Raw genomic sequence first — 22,915 nt, 5'->3', positions numbered from 1 at the left:
TCCTGGTTTGATATATGCATGTTACAGTAATCTCCACTGTAAAAAAGTAAGACCGTGAAAAGTTATGGTTGAATTTATAATTGACACAGGGGCCCAAATGTCAGTGATTACAAAGGAAACAGCAAATATTTTGAAAAATATATCCAGTGACCGTGAAAATTTTACCAGAATTGATGGTATAATAAAGGAATGTCCAACAGCAAAATTTTCCATCTGGCTCCTGGGAGAAAAACAATTTACTAAGGTTGAAGTGCTTGTGGGGGCTGCCCAACTAAAACTTTTAGGATTTGATTTACTTTATGGGCAAACCTGGAAACTCCCAGATGGAACTCTGTGGAGCTTTGCAGTGGAAGGCACTGGGTTGCTGGGGATACAAATAGAATCTGAAAGAATGTGGGATGATTCAGGCTTGAAAATTTTATCAATTCATTAGAGACATCAATACCATTACTGCCTTCTAAAATTACTAATGTAAAACAGTACCCCCTGCCAACAGCAGTACTTATGGGGATTGATGAGGTGGTGACAGATTTGGAAAAAAAAGAGGCATCATTAAAAGGACTAATTTGCTTTATAATTCACTGGTGTGGCCAGTAAATAAACTGACCTGACACTGGCATTTCACAGTATATTGACAGTTAACTGCTAATACCGCACCTCTAACTGCTGCAGTTCCAAACATTGCCTAGATAGTGACACTGATACTGGGTTCTGCTCATGCTTAGATGGCTGCCCTTGATGTCAAGGACATATTTTTCATTATTCCCCTCCTTGAACAGGATAAAGCACAGTTTGCCTTTACATGGAGGGGGATCCAATACACTTTCACAAGGATATAAACTATTCTCTCACTAGTTCTCACAATGCCTTGGCTAACATCTTAGTAGAGATTCTTATTCCACCTGACATTACATTATATCAATATATTGACAACAGCCTGATAGGAGGAGATGATCAAGAAAGTGTAAGAGACACAATGAAAAACATTTGTGAAACACGAATTGGGATTGGAAATTCTGGAATCAAAATGCCAAGGGCTGGCACAAGAAGTTAAATTCTTAGGAGTCTGGTGGATTAAAGGAGCAACTTCTGTTCCTATGGACACCCTGAAAAAAAATGGAGCACAGGCAGAATTCATCTTTTGTAAAGAAGTTACAGGAAGTTCTGGGAACTTTAGGCTACTGGCATAAACATATTCCTGGATTTTCTATTATTGCCCATCCCTTATACAATCTGCTCAGAAAAGGAAAATCGTGGGAATGGATGGAACAGCACACAAATGTATTAGAATTGTTAATAAGAGAACTGAGGCTGTTCCAACACCTTGGCCTTATACACCTGACTGATCCAATCCATGTAGAATGGGGGTTCAGTGAGCATGGCTCTCATTGCAACCTTTGACAAAAGGGTCCACAAGGGCCAGAAAGACCACTGGAGTTTAGCTCCCACTCTTTCAATGATACTGAAATGAGATACTCAGATCTTGATAAGGCTTGCAAGCCTTCTAGTGTGAGTGATAATGGGTGGATTATACCCTCAATTTGACCTAACCTTGCCAGTTAACAAGATCGAGCAGCTGTCCACTTTTTGTCTTAACAGGATGAACTGCATGTGGAATGAAGCACTGTCATATAGCTAGAGTGCCTGCAAGGACTAGTGGTGGTTTTGGTGATAATTTGGAAAATGAAATTCTAATAATAATGCAGGTAAAATGCTGTTTATTATTCTTACTGTCACTAGACAGAAGTTCAGGGATTGCTTGAAATCTTACATTGCAGTTAATCCAAGTTTTTGGACATACACATAATGTTAGTCGAATCACCGCATGTTTACCTTTCTTCCATCTGCCAGCTCACCAGTAACTTGGGGAATTTCACTATGGGTTTGACTAAAACTTGGGAGGTTATGTGGAAAAATCATACAAATCTGACTTGGCAAACTGAGGAAGGAAAATGTGTTTTAAAGTGGACCAACAATAATACAACTATATGGAACTATATGGAACTGTAACATCATCATTGAAATTCGAGACTAATAGTGACTCAGTTGAGACAATTTATTGTCTTCCTGAGGATACATGTACTGATACACCATGGGGAATGCATATTCCAAGGGGGTGGGGAGGGCCACGATATGGTGACTGGCATTCTATGCAACTACCAACTGGTAGATTGGGAAAGGACAATTGGATTACCAGATGGCCCCATACAGGTTGATGTTCTGGACACAAATTTTAATGTTTCTTGCTCAAACAGCACAAAATATCATAATTGGAATTGTACTGGAGTTTATAATTGCAACTCCAATGAAACTGAAATTCAGAGATTGAGCCCATTAGCTTGAGCTCTCAGATTAGGTTGTACTTGTCGAAAGTATATCACCTCACTTAATGACACTTGATCTCATTTGACTAACAATGATACTGAGTCTGACATAATTTGTTCAGAACTAAGTATAACCTCTATGGGGCACACTGTGTGGGTTAGCAGTGATGGAACACAGTCTACTGACTTACTAATAGAAGGCAACACATGCTGGGACTATCAACACTTTGCCCCCTTTAAAGGAAGCAACCTCTTTCACTGGTGTTGGGGTCTCCTCCCCCCGCCGTGTAGCCCTGGGAGAGGGGCCCTGAGGGGACAGACACGGGGTTTCCCTGCCCCTGCTCAGCCTTGTTCCCCATTGGTTGGTTTGTGTTCCCCTGCGCGGGCAAAAAGGACCCTTGGTCCCATGACTGTAACAGTTCCTCTGCAGAGCTCCGGCCATGCGGCTGGAGAAATAAACATCTCTCTGAAACAGCTATCAAGAATCTGTCCGTCCATATATATTTCCTTTCCACGGGACTCCTGGTTTGATATATGCATGTTGCAGTATCCCCACTGCAACACACTGGCTCTGTGGGAACAAATCAAAAGGGAATCAGAAAACCAATGGCAACACCTGATAGCTGGAACCGTGGTGGGATGGGTACTGGAGTCCATTTTCACACCCCAGTTGACAGCATTCCAGAATTGAGTGATGTTATATAATTGTACTGGACAAATATAAACATTGGCTAATGCAACTCATGGGGCACTGAAGGAATTAAATCGACTAGGAACTGTAGTGGTTCTAATCAGAAAGTAAGCCCAGCTGCACCCAGTCCCTCTGATCTCTGAAGACCAGCTGGAACACAAGGGGCTTTATTTTCTGCTAAATTCCTATACCCTTAATGCAACATTTAGCTTGATTTTGGACCTTTAATATGTACCAAGAGCATTATGGGTTTGGCTTTGTTCTCTGCAGTGTTTACATATTGTCCCAAGGGGTGTCTTTAGTAAGTTTTGAGTTGTTTGGGGACTTTTTTTTGTTGGGTTTTGTTTCTTTGTTTTGGGTTTTTTGTTTGGTTTTGTAATTTGCTTTTATATGTATATATATTTATTTTAATATTCCATGCCACATAAGTCAGGAATAGCAATATTGACCAAAACACATCTCAAGACAGATTCCTGTAAGTCTAGAGTTGAAGTGTCTTTCCAGATTGAATGACAGCACAAGATCCATGAATCACAAGGCAATTCCATTTAGGATGCACCTTTTCAATTTGCTTTGCGAAAGCCTCCAAGACAGCATTCAAAACTTTACTACACCTAAGATATACACATTAATTCCTTCACTCATACACTCAGTGAATTATCTTTTAGGGAAACAAATTAGATTTACTACTGTATTGAAAATAATCGCTTTTATCTTCTATATGCTTACATAGCAACTCTTTAGTGGTTTGTTCCAGTACCTTACATCTAAAAAACAATGCTGGTGGTTACTTAATATTATTCTTTCCACTCACCTACCCACTTTTAAAATATTGGTGACATTTACCTTCAAGTTGTTTTTAACATCCCTTTCCTAACCATGAATTCCTATAGATTTTGAGAACTTCTGAAGCAGCAGTTCAAAACTGTCTCAGTGGGTTTCTTGAACACTTTAAAGCAAGTGTCTTCAGACTTTAACTGCTTAAATAATTTCTTTCCCATTTCAGCATGTGTTCTTCTCTCCATAGTACATATTATATCGGGTCACAACTGACCTTTCCTGTAAAGCAGTGTTAATTGTTATAGCCCTCTGTTACTTGATCTCCTTTCCTACTCAGTAAGAGACTTCTGCTTTCCTTTGTTGCTATCTTCTCATACTCTTTATGAATCTTTTCTTTTTGCCTTCTATATCTCTCTAGTTGTTAATCGATTTCTTCCTTAAGCTTTCCAGTTTAGCTCTAGTGGCTCCTATATTTACCCTCAGTTGTGTAACTACATTTCCACTTTTTGTTTTATTCTTTTTATAGTTCCTCAGGTACTTACAACCTGTTACAATAATACTTGTTTCATAGTATGCTTTCTCTCATTCAACTGTAATTGTCTCATATAGTAGATCAGAAATTCAATTTCATCCAACCTTAACTCAACAAGCAAACCTGAAGAAAATTCTAACTTGCTTTACCTAGTACCACAATAAGTTTACACCCCAAATATGTAATTGTTTCTTCATTATACACATGAACACCTAAATGATTTTGAAGTCTATGCATTTACCCAGTTCATCCCAGAGTTGCCTATACTTGTCAGTCATTGCAGTTCCTTGTTGTGTCCAAAGTGACAGACGAGGGTCAGCCATGAACTGTTCTGTTATCAACGTCAACATGCGAGCTCCATTTGAATCTCTCATCTTTAGCATCTCTCGCACCTAGGAAATGATTCTTTTAATATAAACTTGAAAAAAACCCAAAACAAACCACAGTACAGACAATATGCTGTAGTGTTAAACATTCCATCTCTGTTAAATAAAAAATATAATTTATATATCTGACGTGAAATTTTTAAATAGAAAAAAAAAAGTCTGCCTTCCCAATTTTAACAATTTTTAGTTTCAGTATCCCATTGCAATTCTGCTAACACACTTCTTCCACAAGTAATCCACAGGTGTATTATGCAAGCTGCTGCAAGACCATAATTTCTACAGGTCTCTCCAACATTTTGAGGGTAGGAAGGAAGAGAACAGAAAAGCTGCAGACAGCTGAAATGCTGCTTCATATCCTTAAACTAATCTCAAGACACACCAGATTGCATCCCACTGCATTATTAACTTGCTATCATGTTCCCAGGGCTTTGTCTTGTTATAGAACAACAGGATTTTGCGTAAGACTTGAACAAGAACAGACTGGATGGGGGAGTGGGGGGAGAGAAAAGAGGGAAGTTTGAATATTCAACATACCTTTGCAAAAAGCAAATTGAGCTGCTTCCCTGATCCATGGTATCCACCCTGGGAGAGAAAGAGTTTAACCTGTTCTTGGACCTGTTCCTCATCCAAATGCCAGCAGTTTTCATCATCTATGCTAGCGCCTGCTGTTGGGTCAGGAGCACCTACAAACAGCAAGAAGATAAATCATTATGTTCTATATAAAGAAAAGAGGTTTGTGGGTCCAGGGCAAATGAGTACTGCAAAGGGTTTTGGATTTGTGTATTGTCCCATTTTGGATGTCTTGACTTTAAAGGCTCTTTAAAATAGACCTAAATTTCTCCTAAGTAGTCTTAAGCACTTAGAAATGACAGCCTATGAAAAGGTATTTAAACAAACAGTATTTTATAATAAAGCATTAAAATCAAGACAAGTTTTTTTCTCCTGCCTCAACAGTTATTCTAGAATGTTTTTACAAACAAAATTACACAATAATTTCAACAACTGCAATGTTAAAACCACTCTCCCCAGAACACCTGTGTGATTTCTGTACCTTCAGCAATCTTGCTCAGGTTTGTTACTGCTAATGAGCACTGCTATTGATGAACATGAGGAAAATCATCACTTCAGTGCCTTTGAGCTGTGATGGCTCTGCAAAGCTAAATAAAGAATAAAGAATAAAAAAATAATCCCCAAGAAAATCCAAAGTCTTTAAGCACTAAAGGCATTAGCATAAATAAGTTACAGCTGTGTAAGATTGTGGTGCTTCTGAAGAAGCATTTTTACAATAGGCAATGTCATCACCACACAGTCAATTCAAAGCAACTCTACCTGAATTAGCTTAGTGCCAACTGAAGTGACTGGATTTACATCAGGCAGTGGTTTGGCCACAGGTTGCTCTAACTAAAATTTTGTAGTTGAGATCAGTGATTTTCCCCTTGTGGCCTTTTCTAAAGTCTGACAAAAATAAAACAAGTTCTTGCAGTATCTAACAATCTACATATTTCTGAAGAAACCTGCACCTTCACTGGATATTTTTAACAGCTATTCTAACTGAAAAGGTTGAAAAGCACTGTTGGGGTTTTAGTTTAGTCCTAGTTTTTTTTTCTGTTAAAGGAATTTTCCCCCCCTATACATGTTGCTAAGGGAACAAATCGCTGATCGCTGAGTGCTTAAGGAAAGACAAAGGACCTGGCTGCTCTTTTTGTTTCACCTGGGGGTGTGGGCAGTTGGGTCTCGGCGTTCGGAGAGAGAGGAGCTGCTGGTTCTTTTTTTTCGGCCGTTTTTCTTTCTGCTAGAAACAACACCGGGATCCCAAAGCCGTCTTCCCTGCCCCGCTGGAGGCCGGGCTGTGGCCGCCCTGCCCTGCCATTGCTTCAAGCCTTCGCTACGTTGTAGCCGTGCTCGCCCTACCTGCCCAGACCTCCGGGGGGTTCCCCGCTTGGATACATCGCGTCTGCCACCCGGGATTTCTGCTCGTCCCTGCCGCTCGTCCCTGCCGCTCCAGCCTGCTGCCCCAGCCTGCCGTTCCAGCCCGCTGTTCCCGAGGGTCCGGCCAGGGGTTTGTGAAGCCTTTGTTCCATCCTTCCCCGGGACCCAGGCCACCGGTGCCGCGTGCTCCCCAAGCTCGCTCCGGAGCGCCCCCTGCAGCCGCAGGGAAACCATCGCACCTGCCCTGCTCACCGGGAGCCGCCAGCGCCCCTGCCGGCTGCAAGCAGAACTGCACCCAAGGGGAAAAGGGCCCGACAGCCGAGAAGGCTGGGACTGGGTTTGTGATTGTTTGCTGTTACTGCCATAGTTATTGTTGTTTGTTTGACTGGTTATACACATATAGATATATAATAGTAAAGAACTGTTATTCCTATTTCCCATATCTTTGCCTAAAAGCCCTTGATTTCAAAATTATAATAACTTGGAGGGAAAGGGGTTACATCTGCCATTCCAAGGGAGGCTTCTGCCTTCCTTAGCAGACACCTGTCTTTCAAACCAAGACAAGCACTTATCTAGACTGTCAGGGGAAAAAAATGGTAGTGCATCACCATAGTCAGATGTAAGGCATTTTAAGCATGCCCAAGACTGAAGTTAACTTGACATTTTGTTTTTGGGCTTGTCTCAACTGTGTAATCTCTCTGTTAGGTTTTGAGAAGATGTTAGAAATTGAATTGCACCACACTACCACTTTTAAATCCCAGATAATGTTACCTCTGTAGCCAATACTAAAAGAAGGATACTGGCATGGAAGGAAAATTGCATGGTCAGATTTGTAAAAACTTGCTTTCAAAGAAGTCCTGAGAACATGAAAAGCAAAGATAGCTACAGTTCTTTAGATGTATAGAAACATTGATTCTATTGATTTAAGCCTTTATTTCACAATTGCAGCTCTGCCATGTAAGCAAATCTTTTAACTAGTTGCAGAGAATGCTAGAATCTTTATTCAATGAAAATACAACGGGAAGATTTAGAGGGTCAGAGGGATGTCTTGTCTACTAGTTGCTGAGAGAGTAAAAAAAAAAGTCTTTCAGCTCAGCAACTTCCTAAACTGCCTCCAAGATCAGAGCCTACAGCTGTGAACAATGCACTGTTGTCCATATATTTTTTTTAGATTAATTAGAAATTGTGTCTTTGAAGATGTGAAAGAACTCTTCTGCCTTCCACAGGAACCATAAGACTGTCTCAGAAGACAGGAATCAAGTTCAAGACAGTACAAAACCCAAGGAATTAGAAACTTGCCCATTAATGAGTGCTTCCATCTTTACTATGTTAATTTTAAGGGGTTTTAAATTCAGTCAGCTACATGTAACACATGCTGATAAGTCTTCAGTTGCAAAAAACTAGATTAAAAGGGAAATCAAGCCACATGAGATCAAGCAGTGCAGTTGTTGAACTGATTCAAAGGAATCTACTCCACAGTAAGGTACTGTAAAGTAAACCACACCTTTATTGGCCTGGCCAGAGGGAGCATGCAGGGGTTTGCATCTCCATGTGCATGTCCACCATGTTCATCTTACAGAGATTATTTATACATTTACAAGTTCGGCATCAGCCTTTTTTGTTCATTTATCTAAAAGTTACAGTCTTAAGGGGTTGGGGTCTTACATAACTTGTGGGTTCCTTATCTTAGGGTTGCAAACATGGCATGCTATTCTTATCTAATACATTCATCACATGCCTATTTTGCTAATACACACTTAATTTTGCTATTTCACACTTTGTTGCTATTTTAGTTATACTTCATCTGTAATCATGTATTGACTATGTTCCTACTCTCTTATTACATTTTTCTACCCTTTCTGACAGTTCTTCTATTGGTCATTAAAACGGTAGTTAGCATGCGTCTTCCTTCTTATCACTTAGCCCATAGGGGCTAAGCCCTTGTTCTGCAGAAAAGCGGTTAGCCAAACCCATTAGCTCACATTCCTTTCCCTTATCATCTTAGTCCACTCGGGTTTTTTTCAAGAGCAGTTAGCATTAGGCATAGCATCTCCTATTCACTTCTCATCCTAGCCCCTTCCAGGGCTAGGCTTCTTGTCTTGCAAAAGCAGTTGCCATCAAGCATAGCAGCCAACACCCAACTTTTATTAATCTATACTTTATACTAAGGTGCTTATGTTAAAGAAGTCCTGTGTTTCAAGTCCCTCCTTCTCTTATAACTTTTGCAAATTTTTTTGCAATTGTGATTTCATCCATACTTGTGATGTTAAGGTCCGTATTTTACACCACATCCATATGTTTACGGCCATAAGGGCTATGGTTGTTAGTAACAAAATTAAAATTGGGTGGATCAAGAAATTAAACAGCTGGGTCGTGGGTGATTGAGTCCATCCGAGAAAAATTTCATCAGTGGTGTTCTCATGTTTTTCTGATGGAATCCACTATTTCCTTGATTCATTCCAGATCATGTTTGACAGTTAGTATTGCTCGTTGACCAGTTTCTTTAACACTTATTGCCATAGCGTCCAGGTCTGGATGTTGCAGCATCTGTTTTAAGATACTATTATTCATCTTGATTTTTACAGTTGAGACTTCATGGTAGGATATATACTCGTCCTGCACAAGTTGTTATGTGGTAATAGGGGTGTTGTAATTAAAGTTGCATTCTACTATCTTTGTAAAATTACAAACACAAAAATTGGTATGATTAGTAGGTTCAACACAGTCATCTATAGTTACATCTAGGCAATTAGTTCAAACACATGCACACCCATTTCCTACGTAATATGCCTGGGACTTAGTTTTCCCAGAAGGGAACATCTCAAAGGTACATGTGCTATCTTGTGTGTCCAAGCACAAGTCTTCTGTCTCCAGCACTGCATTTTCACAAATAAATCCCAAGTGATTATGGGGAATGCACCCTTTGGTACTTACAGTTTGCCAATTTCTAGTTTTGTTGTTGTATTTTCCCCAGACATTGTGTCCTATAGGGCTGATTATGGTTCCATTATGTTCAGCTCCCAAAGCAGCAATAGGAAAAATGCTAGTGACAGAAGCATTTTGTATAGTTAGAACATAAGCTGTAGTGTTTTCACTATGTGGCTCATAAGTGAAATTGACTAGTTTCCACCATGACTGGTATTGTTTTTCAAATTTAGTAACATTTTTAGAAATTATTTCTTGTAGTTCATATGGCAAAATACTTGATCTTTCTTCTCTAATTACACTGGATACCACTGTTTGTATTTATTGCTGTGCTTGGACACATCCCAAGGCTACAGATACATAATTTTGAACTATTCCTAAGGCTGTTGCCATGTTAGTAAATTTTGTTTCATTATTTCTTCTAATTTATGCCATAAGTTTGCAGCTAAATGCTGAGTATCTGTTAATGTGAGCAAAGAGGATTGTGTCTATTGTACGTAATTCTGAAGTTACAGTGCTAATTTTATTGAGAAGTACTTCTTGATCAATGGACTTAAGAATTCCTAATCCTGATCTGAACCACCCACTCTTTTGTCTGCTTGATTTGCTTTGAGGACCTAACCAAGTTTTCTACATTTGTAGAGCAACATTAATAAAAGGAGTGCATTCTGGTTTTACTGTTGATACATCTGTTTGAATTTTAATTTGAACCCTCTTTAAGGAGTATTGAGGATTCCACAATAGCTTTTGTTCGTTAGATTGTTTTATTACATACGGTCCAATAAAAGTTTGGTTGTGATTTCTAACTGCACATTTTGGTGGTTTTGTTGCAGTAATTGTGGTGGGGATATGTGTGGTAGTGGGTTTTATTTCTTCAAGTAACCAAGCACGAGAGGCTTTTTGGTAGGAGGAACTCAAATCTCCTGCTCTTAGCATATATCCAGTACAGGAGATTCTTGTGGGTTTGGTAACTATTGTGGTTTGTAAACAAATGTTTTCGGTACACGAGAAGATACTACATTTAGGAACATCATGTGTGCTTTCAATTTTTATGTCTATGTAAATCCAGAGGTGTGACCAGTTGTTGAAAATATGCAGGCTACAATTACTGCCTCATTAATTGGTATATAGAATGTAGTTATTTGGTGATCTTGATTCCATTCTGATCTCTCTTTGAATGTCACTGTTCCTTCTCTCTCTGTTATCTCTCGGCTTGATTACTCCAAATAGAGATGTTTTCTCCTTCATCCGGGAGGATTGTCCCTGATGGTCTTGAATAGCCAGAACCCTGTAGAGGTTTCCCATCAAAATTAAAGACAAAAGAACTATTTATAAATAGGGGAAGATGTGAGTCTTTTGAGGTTTTATAGTGACAGATTGTCCCCATAGGATCGTTTGCTGTGGGTTCCTTACTCATTCTATCAGGGGATCGTGTTATTTGGGATTGTGAGACTTGTGATTCTTTCAGGAGTAAGGTGACACTTATAGGCTTGTCTCCGCTGTCTGTCTTCCATTGTATATCTTGTACAATTTAGAATTACATCATGGGTGAAAGTAAAATCATAAGTACATGTTTCTTCGTGAATATAGGTTATGAAGGATAAGCAGTGGGTCATGTTTGTTTGTGGCATCTATTATATGAAATGATATCAGGGCTATTGGATAAAGCAGTTCCCTGGGCTTAAAGTTACATCCTATCGTTACTGTTTCACTTTCCTGTATTTGGAATGGAGAATTCTGTTCTTTACTTTCCCACTCACCTTTTTCAATTTTTGTTTCACCTATCATTAATACAATAGTAATTTTCTTAAAAACCTGTTCCCACTGGCCCATGTTATTTAGGCCCGAGTTTCTATCATATCCATATTTTTTCCAATCATTCTGTGTCAGCTGTGATTTCTCATGTTCTAATTCTGTGTGCTCATCACATTTCCAGTTCTGTCCATTTGTCCATGCAATTATCATCAGCAGTACTTTAATCTTAAGGATGTTGGTCCTATTAGTTCTGTCCACCATTGTCCTTCAGGTGCTTTCTTAATCCTGTAGTAATGGATCCAGGAAGGTAGTTCATGGATTTTTACAGCTGTAAAGGTGGTTAGAAGGACCTGGAAGGGTCCTTGCCATTTCTCCTCCAGGGGATTTCCTGCAAAGGATTTAACAAAAATCCAGTCTCCAGGTTTATGAGGGTGTATGGGTTGATCCAGACCCCTTGCCCTGGTTCCAGCCACTCTTTTAGATATTTGATCAATATGTTTTCCCAAGAAGATTAGATAATTTATTAAATGTCCTTCTCCCATTTGGTGAAGGTCTTTACCACGATACTCAGTTTGGTATGGTCTCCCATACAACATTTCAAACGGACTGAGTCCTTCTTTGTGTCATGGTTTAGTTCTTATCCTCAATAAAGCAAGGGCCAAAGCTTGATGCCAATGTAAGTTATTTTCTTGGCATATTTTAGTCAGCTGTTTGATTAAGTGATTCATTTTCTCCACTTGGCCACTTGCTTGTGGTCTGTTAGGGGTATGTAGTTGCCAATCTATGCCAAGTATTTTACTGATTTCTTTAACTACGACAGCACAGAAGTGTGATCCTCTATCTGAGGATATGGTTGCAGGTGTCCCAAATCAGGGAATGATTTGATCTAGCAAAATTTTAGTAACTTCCCTTGCTTTATTGGTTTGACACAGAAAGGTTTCTGGCCAACCAAAGAAAGTATCAGTTAGTACCAAAAGGTATTGGTACCCCCCCTTTTCTGGGCAATACTGAAAAATCCATTTGCCACTGTTGCCCTGGAAGTGTACCTTTTCCTATAGTTTCCAACTGGACCTTGTTAGTGGTCTGTGGGTTATTCCGCAGATACACTTCGCATTGTTTAGTGACCTGCTGTAATGTAGAGTATAAATGTTTTCCTACTATTTTCTTGGTTAGGTCACTATACAAGGCATCTGCTTCCCAGTGAGCCTTATTATGCTCTTTTTGTACTATTTTCCACAGTATTCTACTTGGTACTACAGTTTTCCCACTAGGGATAACATAAAAATTGTCTTTTAACTGAGCATTTAAATCCTGCATAAGTTTAATATCTTCTTTTGAATAGGGTATATTAGTGTCCCAGGTTATGGGCTTACTGTCTGGTATCAGGGCGAATGTCTGTACCTGTTCTTTTTCTGCTGCCTTTTTGGCCTCTAAGTCTGCCAATCGGTTTCCTATTTCCTGCTCCGTGTTACCTTTTTGATGTCCTTTACAGTGCATAATTGCCACTTGTGAGGGTAGGTTGACAGTGTCTAGTAGTCGTAGGATTTCCTTTGTGTGCTTAATTTGTTTTCTGTGTGATGTTAAAAGTCCCCTCCCTTTCCATACGTCTCCATGGGCATGCACCACACTGAATGCATATCTTGAATCAGTCCAGATGTTAATAATTTTCCCTTCTGCCCCTTCCAGTGCATGGATCAAAGCTATGATCTCTGCTTTTTGAGCTGAAGTTCCTGCTGGAAGGGGTTGGGCTTTGATTACTTTTTTAGTAGTGGTGATTGCATATCCTGCTTTCTGGGTCCCATTTTTGATGAAGCTGCTTCCATCAGTATACCATGTTTCCTCAGCTTCTTCTAAAGGTGCTTCTATCAGGTCTGGTCGGCTGGAATAAATGGTTTCCATAGTCTCTAAACAATAGTGTACCACGGGATCCCAGGTTACTGATGTTTCACTGAGAAAAGAAGCTGGATTCACAATGTTAGTTGTGATGATGTTCACATCGTCTTGCTCCACTAGTATGGCTTGGTACTTAAGGAACCGAGAGGGAGACAGCCAGTGTCCCCCTTTCTGCTCCAGTACAGCTGATACCGTATGTGAAACAAAGACGGTTATTTTCTGTCCCAGTGTGAACTTTCGGGCTTCCTGTATGTTGAGTATCACAGCAGCAACAGCCCTGAGGCACCCCGGCCAACCTTTGCTCAATTCATCCAGTTGTTTTGAGAAGTAGGCTACTGCCCTCCAGTATGGCCCTATTTGTTGGGCCAATACCCCTAGGGCTATGCCTTGGTGTTCCTGGGAAAACAATCAGAAGGGCTTTGTCACGTCTGGAAGGCCTAACGCTGGTGCCTTCATCAGTTCCTGTTTAAGTTGAGTAAATGCTCTTTTGGTCTCTCCAGTCTATGTAGGTACAAAAATGCTGTTAGTGAGGATCTTCGTGTTATTTTTCTAAGTCCGTGAGAGACTTTTCTCTCTCACAGAAGAGGTAGCAGGGAATGTAAACAACCAAGCCACCTGCAACCTTGGAAAGTCTTGTTTATGGTATAGTAGAAAATATTTTGATAATGGATGTTTTAGGATTTTGGCCAATCACCCCCAAGGGGTGGCTGGTCCTTGTCCAATTAGACTATGAAGAAAAAAGTCTATAAAAGAGTTTGTAAAATAATTAAATAAATCAATCTTGCTGCACAATTCCTGCCTGCTGGATCTTCTCCTCCTCCTCCTCCCTATAGCTGCGGGACACGGTGATATACCGTAGGAACCAGGCCTGCGGTAATAAGTCTAGACTAAGTGTGTACGTTCATTTTTTAGCATATTATATAAGGGTCTTACCAAAAGTCCATAGTTACAGATCCACAACTGGCACCATCTTGTCATACCTATAAAGGTTTGGAGTTTTTTCACCGTCTGTGGTTGGGGAGTTTGACAAATGGCTTCCTTTCGGTTTCATCTCAGCTCATGTTGCCCCCCCGAAATTTCATATCCTAGATACATCACTTGTTTTTTTGTGATCTGGGCTTTCTGTTGAGAAACTTTATATCCATTAAGTCCCAAGAAATTGAGTAAACTTACTGTCCATTCATTGCACTCCTCTTCCGTTTCTGTTTCAATCAGGAGATCATCTACATACTGCAATAATACTCTAGTTTCCATTGGTGATGTCCATTTCTCCAAATCCTTTGCTAGTTGTTTTCCAAAGACGGTTGGACTGTTTTTGAAACCCTGTGGTAACATGGTCCAGGTTAGTTGTGTTTTCCTTCCTGTTTCCAGGTTCTCCCACTCACAGGCAAAAAGCTTTTGACTGTCCGGGGCCAGAGGCAGGCAGAAAAAGGCATCTTTTAAATCTAAAACAGTAAACCACACTTGTTTATAATTTAATTTGGTTAACAATGCATATGGATTTGCCACTATGGGGTGGAGATCTTCAGATTTTACTGATGGGTCTTAAATCCTGGACCAATCTATAATTTACCCCATTTGGGTTTTTTATTAGTAAGATTGAGGTATTATATTCTGATTCACACTCTATTATTAATTTGTATTTTAAACAGTCATCTATAATTGGTTTAACACCTTTACGATCTTCTAATTTTAGGGGGTATTGTTTTATACGTACCGGTCCCATTCCAGGTTTTAATTTAATTATAATCGGGTCTGCATTTTTAGCTTTTCTGGGTTTTCCACTTGCCCATACTCCAGGATACACTTGATTTAATATTTCTTGGGGTACTATAGTCTTGACTTCAGGTGTTGTTAGGGCAAGGCTTAGAATATCAATGAATTTGTCATCTTTTACTTTAAATTGCACTTGACTGGCTTTGAATTCAATTGTAGCTTCCAGCTTCTCTAACAGATCTCTGCCTAATAATGATTTTGGAGTATCTGGCATGTACAGGAATTTATGTATGCCAATGCTCTTTTCCAATTTGTATTTGAGTGGCTTCAGAAAGTGTGCTTTCTGTCGTTGGCCAGTTGCCCCTACTACATTTACAGAGGTTTCATCTTGTAAAGACAAACATTGGTTTAATACTGAATAAGTAGCACCCATGTCGATTAAGAATTCTAATTGTTTTCCTTGTTTTCTCAGCTCAATTATAACCAGCAGGCTTGCTAGGTGGGTGTCCACCAGTACCCTTCAATCTTCTTGCATCTCTGCGAGTAAGGGAAGGGGATTATTTGAAGGGTTATTATTAAAATGCCCTAGGGTATATTACCGTGTCCCGCAGCCGTAGGGAGGAGGAGGAGAGAAGATCCAGCAGGCAGGAATTGTGCAGCAAGATTGATTTATTTAATTATTTTACAAACTCTTTTATAGACTTTTTTCTTCATAGTCTAATTGGACAAGGATCAGCCACCCCTTGGGGGTGATTGGCTAAAATCCTAAAACATCCATTATTAAAATATTTTTCTACTATACTATAAACAAGACTTCTCAAGGTTGCAGGTGTTTCATTGTTTACAGAACTCTGCTACCTCTTCTGTGAGAGAGAAAAGTCTCTCACTGACTTAGAAAATAGCAAGAAAATCCTTGCTAGCAGCATTTTTGTATCCACAGGTTATTTTTGTTTTGTGGACAATTCCTTTATCAGTGTCCTTCCTGTTTACAAAAGCACATTGGTTGATTGCCAGCCGAGGAAAAGGATTTCTTGCTCCAGCCTGTCTTCCCTCTCCTCTCTGAATATTTCCAGACTTTGGCCTGAAGGGCTCCCTACTGCCCGTTCCGTGTTCTCCCAGAGCTGCAATAGTTGCATTAGCTAAGGTTTTACTTAATTTCTTTTTTTTTAGGAGATCTCTGTTTCGATATACTTGCCATGCTTCTTCAATTAATTTCACTAGGTTCCTTTGGTCCTCAGATTTCATCCTTTGCAGCTTTTTTCTATTGTTCTCTGAGGACTGCCTAGGTATGGAGAAATTAATTGTTGCTTTCCCTGTTCCCCTGAGGGGTCCAGGGTAGTATACTTCTGCATTGCTTCTCGTAATCTATTGAGAAACTCTGTAAGAGTTTCTGTTACGTTCTGTTTTACTGCATACAGATCCCCCCAATTCACAGATTTAGGTATTGCATTTTCCAACCTGAATTTAATCCGTCCCTGATACCTTTTTCATAGTTGGTAATGATCTGGGTTATTATAGTCCCATCTAGGTGTTACCATGGGCACATAATCATTTACAGTGCCCTGCAAAGTCTGTGCAGCAATCTGTGCCTGAACATGGGTTCTGGCTGCCTTTGAAACAAGTTCCTTTTCTGTATCAGTTAATGCATCCAACATTAAATCAATATCTTCCCAGTCTGGGTCCAATGCTTTTACGAAACCTCCAAAATTTTAGCTACTCCTGATGGATCATCATGATATCTCTTAGCCGTCTCTTTCTAACTATCCAAATCCTACATTGAAAAGTTTGCTTTTAGCTGTATTGCCTCTGTGGGTCCATCAGCCTCTCTCAGAGGGGCCTGCAAAACCTCTCGAGCAGTCACTCTGATGCCTTAGGTTTTAACTTTTATATTTTTCACATCCTGTACTGATTAGTGTGTAACTCTGAAGTTTCTTGTAGCCTGTTAATTTCTGCTCTCTCGTGCTAGGTAGACATAACAAAGCCTCTCCGGGCCTGCTCTTCGAGGACGCTCAGACCATCCTAGGCCCAAAAAGTATAGACCAAAAGGCCTCTAAAGGGGGGGCAAGCTGAGGGGAAATTACATCATTAAACTGAAGCTTTAACTGGAGAATTAACCCTGCTATGCAAATGAACCAAACCTATGAAAGTGTGAAGAACTCGTGACCTGTCGTCCATCTTGGGGTCCATTTTGAGAATAGCCTCTGGCTCCTCAGGGTGTACCTTTGAAGGCCTTTCAAAGAAATACCTGGGGATACAAATATTGCTGCTAGCAAGAATTTTTCTTGCTTCTTTCCAGTCCCGTGAGATACTTTTCTCTCTCATGGAAGATTTTAGCAGAAGTTCTATAAATTATGAACACCTGTAACCTTGTAGAACTATGTTTATGGTACAGTAGAAAAATATTTTGACAATGGATGTTTTAGGATTTTAGCTAATCACCCCAAGGGATGGCTGATCCTTTGATCAATTAGACTATGAAGAAAAAAGTCTATAAAAGAGTTTGTAAAATAATTAAATAATTCAATCTTGCTGCACAATTCCTGCCTGTTGGATCTCTCTTCTCCTCCCTACCACTGCGGGACACCGTGATATTTGGTGAACCCCGACGTGTCCTGCACGCTGCGAGCCAAGCCAAATTTCTCTACAGGTATGCTGCTGTCCCCCCCCCCCTCCCCCCTAGACCAGGATGTCCGACGGGACTGAAAAAATGGCAAACAGCGGCTTAAAAACTGACGCTGTGTTAACGGTCTGGAGAGGTGTTTTCAGTTTAATGAACACCTCCATTTCTGAGAACTCACTCTGTGATTATTGGACCGGGCTGGCCTACATGGCATCTCCCCGAATGGAGACACCGCCCTGGATTTCGGGCTGTGGCAAGAACTTGGCTCTGCACTCTGGTGCGAGTTTCCATCTGGGGATCTGCCAGTGCTAGAATTACTACGCATGTGGCGGAGTTTGTTTAATCTGCTGATAGACTTTAACTGTGGCAGTAGAGCTGGCTCGCCTGTCTCGGTGGCGCGTGACGGAGAGATACCTGAAGGAGACCCCACAGACCTGGCTCTAGGGGCGTGTGGTGGCAAATCCGAAAAATCCCCCCCGGCTCCACGGGCGGAGAATGCCCTGGAGCCTGCACCGGGTCGTCCTGTGCTGTCACAGGACCCCACGCCCCCCGCGGACCCCACGCCGTCAGAGCAACTGGCGGGGGGGTGTGGGCAGCGGGGTGGCACGCAGCCCACGTTGCCTTTCGGCTCAGCGGCGGTTGCTGCTTTTTCGGCGCCGCGTTTCAGTGGGCTTGCGTCTTGGACCCCTATGGCGGCTCCTAGCCCATCTGCGCATGCGTCTGCTGCACCAAGAATGCCCGGATGCGGCTCGTCACCCTCCGCAGCAACAGACTGGTTCGCGCAAAAGCAGAACCAAGCAGTCGACCTTTTAATACGGCATCTGCCTTGTTGACAGAGCTGCCGAACGTATCACAGCAGCTGGCGGAGCTGCTCAGCTTGCAAAAGCAGCTGTTGCAGCTGCCGGAGACACCTCGCCGCGCGGGGATCGCCGGCCTGCGCCGCCCGCAAGAGACGCGGCGAACCCAGAAGTGGCGCGGCCGACTGCTCCCAACCTGGAACCAGCAGCGGCGGCAGCGGTCATGGTGTCAGCAACCGGCACTGCACTGGGGTCCCAGCCGCCAGTGGAGCCGAGACCGGCGAACCAAGCGGCAGTTGCGGAGGCCGTTCCCCGGCCAGCGGCGGCTCTGGGCGCTACTGCGGCACAGGAGACAGCGGTGGCTCCGGGTGCGGGCACAGCATTGCAGATGGCTGTAGCAGCCCCAGCGCCAGATCAGTCGAAACCGCCCGAGATTGCATCCCCGGAAGCGGCTGCGGTCCAAACCCCTGCACAGCTGACTGCAGCCTCTGCTGTCAGTTCCTCTTCTGGTCGGTCGATTCTTCCCTGCCCACGTCTGTTCGTTCACGGCTCCTCAAAGCTGCTCATACCCGACGATTCATCGTCGGGCAGTGAGGCAGAGGAGGCTTTGGACCCAGGGCGTAAAGCTGTGGTAGCCGGGCGGCGAAAGAAAAGGCTGCTGTAATCTCGCCCCAGACTGCACTGTGACACTGCGTCCGACCCACTACAACCGTTTCTGGAAGTCACTTAAGATGCGGGCTCTGGCGGAGGGCGATTGGGATTTATTGGAAACACTGGGGATGCCAAGCAGATTTGAGGATTCTGAGAGTAATCGGGAAGCTGTTACACTGCATCCAAAGGCTGTGCCAGTAGTTCAGGATGGTAGTGACACCCTGAAAGGGGAGATCCAAGCTTTCCCAGTGTATAAGGCTCTCCCAAATTCAGGCCAGCATGATAAGCATGAGGTAATTGCCTGGAAGGTTGCACAGGATCTGCAATCCAAGGTTGCACAATATGGGCTCGGTTCTGCTGAGGTTATGCAAATGATAAGGGTGATAAACACAGATTTGCTTGCTCCATTTGATATCAGACACTTAGGTCAAATCCTATTTCAACCTGTACAATGTGCAGTTTTTGAGACTACCTGGAGAAAGCTGGCTGATAAGGCCACATTAGGGAATATGCAGCTCCCTGCTGACGATCCTAGACGTGCGGTGGGGACGAATGCTCTTATGGAGACTGATCCCTTCTCTGATCCCAATCTACAGGGTACCTTTCCCCCTAGCGTCCTGCAGCAAGCTCAACAGGTCGGCAAGACAGCCGTGTTGAAAACCATAGAGATGATTGCTCCCAGAAACCGATATACTGAAATAATTCAAGGGAGATCAGAGTCATATCTCTCTTTTGTGGAAAAAGTCGCTGCTTCTCTAGAGAAGCAGGTTGACGATGACAGGTTCAGGCAGCTGTTGTTAAGGCACTTAGTGAGAGATAACGCGAACGAGGAGTGCAGAAAAATCATAGACGCCTTACCAGGAGAACCTGAGCTCACAGACATGGTCAAGGCCTGCTCTAAGGTGGGATCTGGGAACCAGGAAAGGTCTGCTTTGGCTGCGTTCCTGCAGCCTGTTCACGCATCTTCTGGTCGTGAACCAAAGCAACCCAAACACTCGAAAAAACAGAAACGGCCTAAGCCGAGCCAAAAAGAGAACACACCGATCCCCCAGTGCAAGAGGTGTGGCAGACCAGGGCATTGCTCGGACTATTGTAGATCTCTGACTCATGCTGATGGTCGGCCTTTGTCGGGAAACTTCCACCGGGGTGCAAGGAGGGGGCATTGCTCGGACTATTGTAGATCTCTGACTCATGACTACGGTCGGCCTTTGTCGGGAAACTTCCACCGGGGTGCAAGGAGGGGGAATTGCTCTCCAATGCAGTCACTCCCCCACAGAGTGACACAGGTACAGGCACAGGCCTACTCAGCCACCCTCGAGACAGCACCCAGGGATCAGACGGTTTTGACGTCCACACCTCAGCAGCAGTCGTCTTAGACTCTAGCGGTATTTATAAGGTTCCCTTGGATGCATATGGACCCCTAGTCCAGGGATCCAGTGCAATGCTGGTGGGAAAACCTGACATTACCCATCAAGGAATCCTAGTGCACTCAGGAGTTATTGACGTGGACTTTAAAGGTCAGATTCATGCTATGGTATCCACGCAAAAACCCCCTGTAACTATTCCTGAAAAGGCCTGCCTTGCTAAATTAGTGCCTTTTAAGTCTTGTGTCCCCAGGTTAGAACAACCAACTCACGGAGATAGTGGCAGTGGATCTATGGGACTTCCGCAGGCCTTCTGGACTGCAGACATCTCTGACCAAAGGCCACAGATGACATGTACCCTGATCCTGCCAAACGCCCGTCCACCCCGGACTCAGCTTCGAGGTTTGATTGATACGGGTGCTGATGTAACTATCATCTCCTTCTCTGCGTGGCCTCCTTCATGGCCTTTAGCCCCTGTGGGATCGGCCATCGCAGGATTAGGAGGAACCACACAGAGCTATTTAAGTGAACGGCCTGTGGTGGTGAAAGACTCAGAGGGGCACACAGCTACAATTAGGCCTTATGTCACTACCACTTCCCTTAACCTTTAGGGACGGGATGTGTTGGCAGCTTGGGGGGTACGGATTGGGACAAATTTTTAGTGGGAGTCACTGTGCGTAAGGGCGCACAGTATCCTACACTGCCTTTGCGGTGGCTGACTAACACACCAATCTTTGAACCTCAGTGGCCCCTACCAAAGGAGAAGTTAGACACCCTTCATCAGCTGGTTCAGGAACAGTTACAACAGGGGCACCTTGAGCCTTCTACTAGTCCCTGGAATACTCCTGTTTTCGTAATTAAGAAGAAATCAGGGAAATGGAGACTGTTGCAGGACCTCCGGAAAGTTAATGCAGTAATGGAAGGTATGGGGGCATTGCAGCCTGGCATGCCCTCTCCCACCATGATTCCTATGGGGTGGGACAGACTGATCATTGATTTGAAGGATTGCTTTTTCACAATTCCTTTGCATCCTGATGACAAACCAAAATTTGCCTTTACTGTGCTTGCCATTAACAATGCTGAACCTGCTAAGAGATACCAATGGAAGGTCCTCCCTCAAGGGATGAGGAATAGCCCAATTATCTGTCAGTGGTATGTCACTCAAGCTTTATCCGGAGTTCGCAAGCAGTTTCCTGATGCACACTGCTACCATTACGTGGATGATATCCTGGTGGCAGCGTCCACCCAGGACGAGCTGCTGAGAATACAGCCTCAGCTGCTCGCTGCTCTGCATGCCTATGGATTAGAGGTAGCTCCGGAGAAAGTTCAACAGCATCCTCCTTGGAAATATTTAGGAGTGAAAATTTTGGACCAAACTATCCAACGCCAAGAGGTGCAATTCCCGGATTCAATTAAAACCTTGAATGATGCTCAGAAACTGCTGGGTGTCATCAATTGGTTTTGACCTTATTTAGGTCTAACCGTGAAGCAACTTCCTCCACTTTTTAATATATTAAAGGGGGACCCCTATCTGAATTCACCTCACGAGTTGACTCTGGAAGTACGACGAGCGCTGCAAGAAGTCTAACGGGCTGTTTCCACTCGTCAGGTTTATCAAGTGGATCCCTCCATTGCTATCACTGTTTTCATTACTATTCCAGACCTCCATCCTACAGGTATCATTGGCCAGTGGAATGCACAATGGCCTGATCCTTTGCATATCCTAGAATGGGTCTTTTTCCCTCATTAGCCAAAAAGGACCGCAACCACGGTGTTTGAATTGGTCGCTTCTCTGATAATCAAATGCCCTCAATGATGTTTGCAACTGATGGCTGTGGATCCTGCAGTAATTGTCATTCCGATCTCAAAGGAATACTTTGAGTGGAGCCTTATCCATAGTGCTCCTTTGCAAAGCACGCTGCAAAACTTTTCAGGGCAGATCACTTACCATCTGCCCAGCCATAAATTACTGCAGTTGGCAAAATCGACCGTACTTTCCTTGTGGCCAAGTGTCGAGTGCCAGTACAAGAACCCACCGTCTTTATGGATGGTTCTGGGAAAACTGGGAAAGCCATTGTTACCTGGAAGGAGGGATCGGAATGGCAGGTGCTGAAAGGCCTCGAGTAAGGCTCTGCTCAGTTAGTTGAATTAAGGGCTGTTACCATGGCTTTTCAGCGATTCTCACAGGTAACTTTGGTTACTGACTCTGCTTACGTAGCAGATATAACCCAATGCTTAGATTGTTCATTTCTGAAGGAGGTGAACAATGCGGCTCTGTTTTCACTGTTGCAAACCTTGTACTCTGCAATTCAGGCTCGAGTGCATCCGTATTACATTCTGCACATTCGAAGCCACACTGATTTACCAGATTTTCTAACAGAAGGCAACGCCAGGGCTGACATGCTGGCCAACCCTGCGTGGGTAGGGCCTCAGCCTGACAAAATTGCACAAGCCAAGGCATCGCACGGTTTCTTCCATCCAAGTGCACATACCCTGCAGAAGCAGTTCCATTTAACACCAACCGAAGCGTGCGACATTGTCAGCGCTTGTGC

The 22,915-nt window shown here is 42.8% G+C and overlaps 1 protein-coding gene across 1 annotated transcript in view; it reads right to left on the bottom strand.

The window, feature by feature from the left end:
• LOC116437343 (zinc finger SWIM domain-containing protein 6-like) overlaps positions 1 to 22,915 on the bottom strand; it is a 405,850-nt gene that overhangs the window by 124,336 nt on the left and 258,599 nt on the right. The window contains exons 3-4 of the mRNA XM_032095013.1: positions 5,248 to 5,396; positions 4,569 to 4,719 (exon numbers count right to left, since the gene is read on the bottom strand). Of these exons, the coding sequence (XP_031950904.1) occupies positions 4,569 to 4,719; positions 5,248 to 5,396 (300 nt within the window). The remainder of the gene's footprint in view (positions 1 to 4,568; positions 4,720 to 5,247; positions 5,397 to 22,915) is intronic.

The sequence above is a fragment of the Corvus moneduloides genome, chromosome W, assembly GCF_009650955.1.
Source record: "Corvus moneduloides isolate bCorMon1 chromosome W, bCorMon1.pri, whole genome shotgun sequence".
NCBI classification, from domain to species: Eukaryota; Metazoa; Chordata; class Aves; order Passeriformes; family Corvidae; genus Corvus; species Corvus moneduloides.
The sequence above is the reverse complement of the archived record's forward strand: the minus strand, read 5'-3'. Positions and strand labels throughout refer to the sequence as shown.